General features: G+C 38.0%; 1 protein-coding gene across 1 annotated transcript; it reads right to left on the bottom strand.

Moving 5' to 3' along the window:
* Positions 1 to 759: 759 nt before the first annotated feature.
* On the bottom strand, positions 760 to 11752 carry PHF11 (PHD finger protein 11). The gene is made up of 5 exons (XM_051218504.1): positions 11557 to 11752; positions 11251 to 11520; positions 9895 to 10166; positions 7284 to 7640; positions 760 to 1507 (listed from the first exon to the last, which is right to left on the bottom strand). The coding sequence occupies exons 1-5, from the start codon at positions 11680 to 11682 to the stop codon at positions 1015 to 1017; spliced, it is 1518 nt and encodes a 505-aa protein (XP_051074281.1). The 5' UTR covers positions 11683 to 11752; the 3' UTR covers positions 760 to 1014.
* Positions 11753 to 11989: the final 237 nt, after the last annotated feature.

Genomic DNA, 11989 nt, shown 5'->3' with positions numbered 1-11989 from the left:
TCTAACCTTTCCGAGTTAGGGAGCTGGATGACTCTGTGTCTGATTATCGTCATCTCCGAGGAATTGCTAACATTCAGTTGCAACACATTAGTAATGCGATGAAAATCCACTTGATGTCACCAACCCCTAAAAACCAGATTCAATGATTTGAAAGTGTTACGAATGTCACCCCAGCGCACGTTGATTGATGACACTAGGAGTGGTTGAAAAAAGCGGTAGTCAGTTTATGGCTTGGCACCGTAATGTGAAAGTCAGTATAGGATTGACATCTGTTAGTCGATTGCAAATCCTTGGTTGGAGTTACAGCGACGAACGGCGATACTGCTGCGAAAGGAGAATTTAACTACAGGAATTCCGAATTTCCGTGTGTGTGCTATTGACTGAACTATATATTTTACCACATACCGTTCTTATTAATTATTTTGTTAACTATACTTTCCTTTTAAATGTACTTCCTTTTCCTTACGATCTTACCCACATTTTGTGTGGTCACTCTATCTCTGGTAGTTATACATTTTGTGCGCTTAAATAAATAAATAATGTAAAATGCGTAAGTCCTGATTTGGACTCAATAAATAAACCAATGTTTACAAAAGTAGATTTATCCTACTTAATCATACTTGAATGATTTAAAAAGATCAATTATCCTCACCACAGGTTATTAGTTCGTAAAATTAAAGGATTCCAAATAAAATTCAGTCCTTAAATTTATAACTGTACGGACATTGAGGCCTTTAGGGAAAGCATAATAAAAGTAATCAATACAAAATTACCATGTAATCTTACAAAACAATCGTGTTTGCCAAACTGATGGTATTTCATTAAGTCCTAAAAGATTCATAAGCACTAACAACGATAAAATGATGCATAACGCAACTACCCTACTGTTTTCATAAAAAAGAATCTATTAAAACAAATAGAATTTTTTGTATGTACAGATTCAATCTTTAACTTTTTAATGTCAGAGATTTAGGAAATAGAGACAAACTAAGAAAATCTGAAGTGCAAAAGGAGTTACCGGGAAGTCTGAGTCCTAACAGAAAGAAAAGATCCTAAGGTTACTTGACGTAGTCTGCTCTCATTTAAAGCACTATTAGGAGAGTGGTCATCCTGAATACTTCGTGTTGTAATGGACGTGTGCCTACGAGAAACACGAGTTGGTCCAGGTGTATTTGGAACGGCTTGAGATATTTGCGTCCGACGTCTAGATGAAGGCTTTCTTCCACGACGTTTTTTGAAGTTTTGGTTGTTCCATATAAGTGAAAGTACTGGAACACGCTCCTGATCTGTAGACGGTGATCCACTGGATGATGCATACTCAACTCGTACACCCGCAGTCTGTGTAACGTGCGCCGCATGGCTGACATTTTTTTGGCTCCACCGATTGCAATCACACTGAGATGATGTAGTGGATGTATCGTTACTTTGTGGTTCATCATTAGAGGAACATTCGCTAATGGGAACAAGATCTGCATAAGCCCCTGGTTCCAATTCCCAGGCTGCATCCCTTTGAATAAATAAAAATACAACGTATTACCTTGGTAAAAGGCGTTATCTTCATAAGTCCATCAACAAAATAAAACAACACTTACTATTTGTTTACTGATCCTCAAGATATGACATTGTGAGGTACTCAGTACTTAGATATATTCGCACCAATGCAACTGACTTAACGTAACGAAATAGTGTTTTTTGTTGGTAACACTATCTGTAAAGCCTAAATGAATGAATGTCACCTCATGGCTTGACTACTCTGAAAAAATTCCATTAAAATTCTGCTCCAGGAGGTATAACACAGTAATGTAAGAAGCTTTATAGTTTATGAAACGTCTCAACCACTATCCACTGAAACCTTAAAATTACATAAATTTTTGCATTCATCTAATGTTCTACGCACAATTAGTTTTGATTGGAACACTAATTCATTCACAGGGATAGAATCAGAAAGCTAACTTGTAATGTAGGTGTTCCTCTGTTAACCAAAGAGGGAAAGAAGTCCACTGTGAAACGCGGTCTACAGAAACAAAGATGTATAGGCTGCAGGTTTGTCATAACATCGAGGCATTGATCGTTTGTCGTAAAACAACAGTGAAAAATGCTGAGGTTAGGTATGAGGTACTAGGAGGCAACGTCAAGTTGATGAGGTAGCGAAACTTTGTTGGTTGGAATGGCGGCGAAATATTTGCATATGTCCGACCGCTTTGAAGTCCAACGTTGACAGAAGGAATAGGTTGAGAGAAGACAACGAGCGACCAAACCAGGAAATGGCGATTAACATTCACCAGCAGAGATTCGTTTTCCGTATCTGTGATGGATAAGCTCCCTCGCTTGGTCGCCTCAATGTGCACCTAACAGTTCACCTATTCTTGTGCAACAAGGTATACGAGCCGTAGCCAGAGGTTTTTCCAAACTCAGATACAAAAGCATATTCCAGTGTGGATCTACAAATGTAAGAGGACAGCGGTTAGGAGTAACATCCTTGAACATTTAATCTGTTCTAATCACTTCGATGATCTACAGGTTGATTGGGGTTGCTGACATAATCCATCTAAATCCAACAAGATTTTTTGTATTAAACTCCATAAAACACCAGCTCCTGTCATCTGTGAAATGAAGTCCGAACAGTGTGCATAAAACAAGTACTCATTATCGCTGTCCGTACGGTGGCTTCAAACTATCATTATTTTATTACTTTTTTTCGTCCCATTGATTTCGTATTATTGTAACAATGTTTAATTATCCTACTTCATTCAAATTACAGTACAGTGTCAACTAATCAATTCTCAACGGCTCTTTATGCGCACACAATCCTTGAGTGTTATTATTTACATTATACGATCTAGCATTGTAATCTTATAAAATCATGTCTGTTCATTGAATGAATACTTAAAATATTATATAACTGTATGATTGTATATCTTGATGATAAACTCTCTGAAAACGGATCCGTTTATGGAAATTCGTATTTTTTATGTTTAAATAGGAATTATGTGTATATGGATTCACTTATCTTCCCCTTAAAATCTGAGCTTACATAACTATTTATTCCCCTTATTTATCCTTTTTTGAAAAATATTCTCGATGGGCTGTTGTATGTTGAATTTGTTTACTGCACATTTGTACCAGGCTGTGTGGACTACAACTGATCGTAGTTTCTAAAGTATGTTTGGAACTTTTGCACAGAGGATAGATTTATGTTTAGTCGACAAAAAATACGAAACGAGCTAGTTGGATTTACAAATTCAATTATAGCAACAGCCCTACAACCAATTTCGATTATGGTTAATTTTTGTTAAGCCCTTTTATTAACTTACTTAACAGACAATATTACAGCAGTAGCGATCCGCATATTTCTTTGTACCGTTATGATCACTAGATCACATGACACTCGAGCTAAAATGTTAATATCTTAAGTGTTGCTCGATGATTCATCTTCCTCTTCATGTATATATGTGCTCAAACCTCATAATTAGCTTTTGCTTCGCCTTGCTGCGCCCTTGTGCGATTTGACTACAAATTTGCCTGTGTTTGCTTACATATACTTAATCGCCTCTCTGCTTCAAATTCGCTTGATGTGCTTATAGCTTTGTGATTTGCATTATCCGCTAATAAACTGTAGTTGCCGATTTTCATTGCCTTCTGGTTTCAAACACCGTTGAGATTTATAATATAACGGTTATTGAGGTGATCGATTAACGAAGCAAAGCCACTACACATTACCCTTAGATGTACCAAGGAATCTAGAATCACTCATAATCGGGACAGTTTCTCTGAAAATGGATAGATAGCATGTGTCTTGAATCTATTAGGGATTGTTAAGTAGTTGTCATCGTTACTATGTACAAACTACGTATCCCATTGATGAAAATGCCTATCATTTATAATGACCGCGAACAAACATTATACCGCAGTACCCTTTAAACTTCTCAAATTAAAGACAATTTGGTCATGGTTTCAGTACATCGCTAGCAGTCAGGTTTGTAAATTACCGTTACAATCCTAGTTCTAGAAATAATTTCACAGCTTAGTCAGTCAGTAACAACGTAGAACTTCGTACATACGTACATCAGTTCGAGTTGCCATACCACATTTGCATAGAGATGCAGTTGTCCATTCAAATCCCATATTGGCAGAGGTAGTAAAAATATAAACGGTAATCGGGAAGATTAGGCTTTGAACATGTTATTCAAGGAGTATAATCCAGTGAAATAAATTTGGAAAGAGAAAAAACAAGGGACACGAAGAATTCAGAAGATTAGAATTTGGGAGAGCACAAAGAGTGGATGCACCTGCACCATTGCAAACGATTTTGAGCCATGTCTTTCAAGGTTTCTAAACATCGGTTGCTATCGTTTCGCAGTTCCCAACCAGGTAGTTTACACCTACCAATATGGCTCAATCCACTTGTCAATAACTTCATGGACTTGTGCCATGTTTTGGTCTGACCGCCCCTAGCTCTCTCCCAACCTACTCCTACATCATGAAACATCGCACGTCGAGGCAGTCGGTGGTTGGGCATACGTAACACATGTCCCAGCCATCTCAACTGATGAAGTTTCACTACGTCATCAATGGATTTGCCATCCTTACCTAGTACCCGTTTCCTAACAACTGCATTACTTACTCGATGGTCCCACACTATACGAGCAATATTTCGAAGACACCTATGATCAAATACTAGTAACCTACGAATATCCTCTACTCTTACCAGCCATGTTTCACTGCCACAAAGTAGGACGGAACGAACTGCTGCGCAGTAAACCCGTCCTTTGGTTGATAGACGGATATCTCGCCTACGCCATAAATGACGCAAGTTGACAAAAGCTAGTCCAGCCATCTGATGCCACGTTTTGGTTTGGCCGCCTCTAACTTTCTTCCAACCATCCCGAACACCGGTTAGAATTGCACGTCGTTGTAATCGGTGTTCGGGCATACGTAACACGTGGCCCAACCATCTCAGTCGATGAAGATTCACAATCTCATCAACAGGCATCTGTCATCAAATACTAGTAGCTTAAGAGTGTCTTCTACTCTTAATGGTCATGTTTCGCAGCCGTAAAAACAGAACGGACTTCCGCGCAGTATACTCGTCCTTTTATTGATAGACGGATATCTCGCCTTCGTCATAGGTGACGGCAGTTGGCAAAAGCCAAGCGAGCTTTTCGAATCCGTGCTGAGACTTCGTCAGACACCAACCCATTAGGGCTGATCAGACTTCCAAGATAAGTGAAGTTGTTAACGCGTTCGACTACTTTACTCCCTATCCTTAGTTTAGGTGTTGACGCAGACCAGTCCTGAAGCAACAACTTGCATTTCGAGGGAGAGAAACGCATTTCAAGCATTCTGGCGTTGTTGCTTAGTGCTACCAAAAGACTCTGCATTATATCAGCGTCTTCACCAAACAGGACTATATCATCTGCGTATTCTAAGTCGATAAGTGGACCTCCCGAGAATCCAGTAGACGAGAATGTTACTTCCATCAATAGGTCTATGATGAAGTTAAACAAAAATGGAGAAAGTGGACAGTCTCGACGGACACCACTTGAGGTTGCAAAAACAGATGACAGTTCGCCATAAGCTCTGACTCGACTAGTAGTTTTCGAGTAAAGAGCCTTCACAAGGTTTATGTACTTCTGAGGTACACCTTTCAATGACAGACACTGCCACAGAATCTCGCGGTCTACCGAGTCAAATGCTGCTTCTAGGTCAAGAAAGACCACCATTGTCGGACGTCGATAAGTATGCCTGTGTTCTAGAACCTAACGAATGGTGAATATGTGGTTGATGCGGCCACGACCAGGTCTGAAGCCAGCTTGATTCTCTCGTGTTTGCAGTTCACGAGTCTTAGTTGGGCGTCTGATAATTATCGAGGCTAGTATTTTAGATACTATATTAGTTAAACTAATCCCTCTATAGTTGTCACAGGATGATTTTAACCCTCTCTTATACATTGGGACGATAAGTGATTGTGACCAGTCAGATGGCATAACGTCTAACTCCCAGATCCTAGCTAAAATATTAGTCAACCTAATCGCTAAAATTGGTTGACTAATATTTTAGCTAAGATCTGGGACGCAAATTGGCAAAAGCTAGTCGAGCCTTCTGTACCCGTGCTGAGATTTCGTCACACACCAGACCACAAGGGCTGATAAGACTTCCAAGATAAGTGAAGCGGTCGACACGCTCGACTACTTCACTCCCTATCAGTGGTTCGGGTGTCGATGCAACCCAATCCTGAAGGAACATTTTGCATTTCGAGGGGAAGAATCGCATCCCGAATATGCTTGAATTGTTGCTTAGAGTGGTCAGAATACTCTGTATTTTGTCAGCGTCTTCACCAAAAAGAACTATGTCATCGGCATATACCAAGTCAACAAGTGAATCTCCTGGTAGAAGTTCAACCCCTGTAAATTTAGATGAGGAAAGTGTTATCTCTAAAAGCATATCAACAACAAAGTTAAACAAGAATGGAGAGAGTGGATAGCCCTGACGAACACCACTTGAGGTAATCAATTCTGATGACAGTTCGCCATAAGCTCTTACTCTACCAGTTGTGTTCGAGTAGAGAGCCTTTATAAGGTTAATGTACTACTTTGGTACTCCTTTCAGTGACAAACACTGCCATAGAACCTCACGATCAACAGAGTCGAATGCCGCCTTAAGGTCGAGAAATACTACCATTGTGGGGCGTCTGAATGTGTGTCTGTGTTCTAGAACCTGACGCAGTGTGAATATCTGATCTATACAACCACGTCCAGGTCGAAAACCAGCCTGGTTTTCTCTAGTCTGCTCTTCACGAGCTTTAGTTAGGCGTCGAAGTATTATTGAAGCTAATATTTTAGACACTATATTAGTCAAACTGATTCCTCTGTGATTGTCACAAGAGGACTTTTGTCCTTTTTTATAGACTGGCACAATCAGTGATTGAGACCAGTCAGATGGGATTACGTTCAGTTCCAAGATTCTACCTAAGACCTCAGTCAATCTCGCTGCTCACAGCTTAACTGCACTCCTAAACCGTTAATATAAAAAAACAAGGTGTAGCCACTAAATCTTCAATATTCATGGAATTTTAGATGAACATCAGTCATATTTTGTTACAAATTCGCTATTTGAAATCAGATTTGTTAACTAAATCATGTGTGAATAAGCGACTTGAAACCGGATATTATTTACAGTAACCTTGAAAAACGTATATAAAGGTTTGTATACAGATATCACTATCAAGTAAGTACAAAATTTAGAGTTAGATAAACAAAAAAGGACATAATACTATGACTTACTGATCTGGGACCCATATACCAGTATCGATGATGGACCTGATGAATATTTCTCTATTTGCACAGTAAGGGCATTTTAGGTAATGTAATGCAGCAGAAACAGCAAAACCTGCAATACAATTTCTATGCATCCACGATAAAGGACAACAGAGCCCATGGATAGTGTGGTGTTTCCATGCCTCAAAGACAGGAAGCCTCTTTTCAGGAGCAAGACTCAGAAAGTAGTCAGTCAACCACCCAGGAATATGTGACATTGATGAAGGTAGTGTAACAGATTCTTTGGGTGTTTTATGTTGTTGAACAGGATTTTGTTCTTCGGGCTCCGAAGAGGAAGAACCGGGTAACTCCCAAGTAGATGTACTAAAGGATGAGAACGGTGCAAGATAAAAGCTTCATCATACAGTGGAAACTCAATAAACGGAGTCAATACAAATGAAAAACGAGTGCGCATGGGGGATTCATCTGCAATATTTAGAGAACGCATGTCTGTAATAATATGCCATCCATCCGATAAAATGTGAATCCGCATGTTAGTTGGTATATCTGTTTTACGAGACACATTGATAGAAAGTGAAATGCACTGATGAGGTCTGGTTTAATGAAGACATAACTTACTAATGAAGTATAGATTGGTGTACTCTGCTCTGAAGTCACTTTCCACAATAAGTACGGATTTATTTTCAAAAAACGAATACTATATTTCCTAGAGATCACTCTGAGTGCAACAGTAATTATTTGAATAGCATACTTGGAACCGCGATTGTATGAATAGGTACGGATTTTAAAATCATATTGCTGGTTTACCCTCCTAATAAAGAGAGATTTGTTTTCGACATATATCCACTATAACCAATACCCTGTTTATAACCTTGTTTCCAGTGGAAAATTAGTAGTGACTTAATAATCCCACAAAGCCGATAAGCTAACATGGGAATAGTTATTTATTCATTTAGATAATTTCCGACTCCATAGACTCTTATGAAGTTTTAAACCATCAATTGTGGACATGTACAATTTTATAACAAATGCGAATTTACAACTTGAATCACACAAATTGAATTCATTAACACACTGTTGGCGATGTCGAATCCCCAAATACAGCTTAAGAAGAAAATTATTGTCGAATTAAGATGGGTTTTCATTACATGAATTTATTCAGTGTGAATTCTGCTCATGGACGTTTAATGTATTTTTTACTATCATTTGTGTTCATTGACAGTTTACTCACTTCCTAAAATATAAACATTGTAATCGATATAAAACTAGTTATCTTAAACGCATTTTGAATTCTACCGGCTCTTGATCAACAAAGCTTTTATACAACTGGACTTCTTAATCTAGTTAGTGGAGCAAGAAACAAGAGGGTAGCAGTAGTCTCGTTCACCATATTGAAGCTGGAGTTGCTAAATATTGGCAGAGCGCATGATTATATTACAATCACACTTTCAACACAAAGTCAACCTGTAATTAATAGTCTGGGCTATAGTCGACGAAGATAAATTAAAAATTGATGTGATTGGTTACTAACAAACGCAGAGCACGGTCACTCATGAACCTTGATAAACTTAGCACCAATTTCGTAGTTGTTCTGAGTTCCAAAAAGCGAAAAAAGTACTTTTTTGCAGTAAAAATTTCAGTAAGTTAACTCTATGATGAAACAATCATACAAAATAATTATTGAACTTTTGTAACACCAGTAGTATTGTCTAGAATAATATCTTTCCAAACTTCCATAGACGCTTTAAGTTAGTCATTCACTCATGCCGAACGTAGAGCGTGGCACACGTGTACATCGGTCCAAGTTGCCATACCCTATCTGCACAGAGAGATGAAATTGCCAGGGAAAATCTCAGAGTAGCAGAGGTAGTAACAGTATTAGCGGAAACTGAAAGTGAGACATTCAAGGTATAATTCAAGAAGCATAAATTAGTACGATAGAAAACGATAAAGCATCTAGAAACTTGGAATTCAAGGGGAGATAAAGAGGGAACGCACCTACACCACTACGAACATTTTGGAACCATGTCGCCCAAAGTCTTTGACAATAATTACGCTAACCCAACTAAGTATGGTCTGCACCTACTTGCATGGCTCAGTCCAGTAGTCAGTGTCTTTACAGACTGATGCCATGTCTTGGTTTGGCCACTCTTAACTTTCAACTAACCTACCCTTGCATTAGCCATCACCGAGCGTCAAACGCTTTCAGTTGAAATTAGAAAATATCTTGAACATGTCAGATTTATTACTACGGCCTAATGAATTTTTGTTGATAAGACGAGTTTTCTCTGACACAAAACTTTGTACAATGATGAAGAGTTTCTAAGCTAAAATTAAGATCAAAGTTAGAAACCATTTGGAGTCCTACTAAAATTTTTATCAAACTAAATCTGACCGTTGGACAGGTGATTTAGAAACTTGGGCAATCGAAATAAGAATGGTTTTTTTTTAGTGTTGAACAACTCATTCAAACACTATGACCTAACAGATGATTCTATTGAGAAAGAGCTGTCAGTAAAAAGTGACAATATGTTGTATATTCACCGGTTTTGTGACAGTATTTAACATGTGATAATTTCCTATTTCTTTATTATGAAAACATTAAAATAAAACTTGCTCTGATTGAGAATATCTTCTCTTAACAGAAGACATCCCGTTTGAAACAGTAATTCGTTTAGGAGTTGAAGGAGCCACACAAGACCGTCTTGTACGCCTGGTTTCGTTGAGGACTGGAACATTTTCTTTTGTTGCCGAAGAATGAATGGGTACAGACTTTTGTCTTTTTATGGGCAGACAACTACTTTCGAAATCTTTGTCTGGTACAATTGAGAACAGACAGATACAACAAGAGGGAGGTTCCTTGCATTGCGTCAACCAGCCATCTAAATTCTAAATCAAAACAACCATACGCTACATTTGTATTAGATGAGTCCAAAGGAACGTTTTATTTCATTTTCTTATTGTCTAACACAATACGTAAACATTCAATGAGAAAATATTCGGCTTCCCTTGATACAAGAGATGAGTAGTTGTTTGCTTTGGAGAATGATTTTAAGACTGCCAAATAAGCAAATAATCGTACTATTTATTACATATTATCTAAGCTAACGGGATAATGTAGGATATTTGAATTCAACTTATCAAAGTACACAAACAATCAAGCATGTTTATGAACTAATGAAGCTAACATTCTAATCCATGATGACAATTAAAATGAATGACACTAATTACCATATGTTAAAGAGAAGATAGAAAGACTAAATGTAATTAATAAAATAGAATAGCCCAACAATGACCTTCAAGTACAGAAATCTGTCCAATCTGATGCCGAAGCTGCTTTAAAGAGAGCTATTATTAGGTCAAAATATGTTATATAGAAATTAGATGTTAACGAAACCTCTTGAATTCGACTTATGATTTCTGTAACTAGGATTTTCGAAATTTAACAATCGGAAGATAATATCAAAGGATTAGGAAGCTTTATTGTGCATTACTTAGCAGGTAAATACCCGAGCTCCCAAGTTTGGGGAAATCCCCAGGGTCGAACGACCTTGACCAAGGTTAAAGGGGAATTTGGGGGGAAATATTGGGGTTTTTGTGTTATTTCCTCAAAGTTCACCATAGCGGCTTCCCCAAAATGGGTCAAATTTTCCCCAAAATTGGGAGCTCGGAATAGTGAAGTTGCCGTACAACATTTCTTCTGCATGATAACTAGGGTCCTTTACGTTTACCATATTAAACTTTATTCCACTTTCATTTACAAATGCAAGAAAAATATCACTTGAACCACTAGGCATTTAGTTGTACATCCTTCTGGAGTACGACTGCATTACTTAAATACTTAGATCCGGAACATAAAATAATAATTGGGCCTGCCGATGAATAGAAAACACAAGTAGCTATGACCTATTAAATTATTCTGATCTTGATACAGCTCAAAGAATGAGTACAAAATATTTAGGCGTAAACATACCTGTCTGTTGGCATGGCGGCGGCAGTAGGAAGGAAAGTTGCCTTCAAATATCGTTATCCCTTGAGCTTTAATTAAACATGGAAGATGGAAGGTGGTGTGACAAGTGTTAACAACACATCCAACACATGCTCCGGGGAGACGGCATACCGAACACTTTAAGCTACGACCGCGTCTAAGTTCATTGAGAATTGAAGAAACAGCGAATCCAACTATGAAATCGTCCGGGGATTCATTCTCATTGTTCGTCTGAGATAAACCGCTGGCGGCAAACTTCAAGAGTAGAGTATTTCACAAATTTGAACTTACTATACAATTTGTATGCACTTTGAAACCATTTTTCTCAATAATAGGTCCTAATAGTGGATAATCATCAACTTCAGAACAAAATATACACCCAGTGTTATTGAGCTTTAATGATTTCTTTCTAGGCATCAGTAACAACCAAGACCATAATAAAATCCAGCGAAGTCAGATGTTTTGGTAGTCAAATAGGCGCGCCAGTGAGCTTGAGGGAAATGGGATGTTGATTTTCGGTCGAGTTTGAATCCTTTTCCAGACTGTTTATTTTAGTTTAAAAGTAACTATAAATGAAATCCCGTACTACTTTACTTCTGTAACTTTTTATGAACAAAGATTCTATGGCATCTTATTGTTTCGTCTTTTTACTTAAATTTAAATTGCCGTGATTTCGGCAACATTATCTAGAACTCACTCATTGTAACATCGAGATGGTCTTTGA

This window comes from Schistosoma haematobium, chromosome 1, assembly GCF_000699445.3.
Source record: "Schistosoma haematobium chromosome 1, whole genome shotgun sequence".
NCBI lineage: Eukaryota > Metazoa > Platyhelminthes > Trematoda > Strigeidida > Schistosomatidae > Schistosoma > Schistosoma haematobium.
Note: the sequence above shows the minus strand (reverse complement) of the source record. Positions and strands in the feature narration are given on the sequence as shown.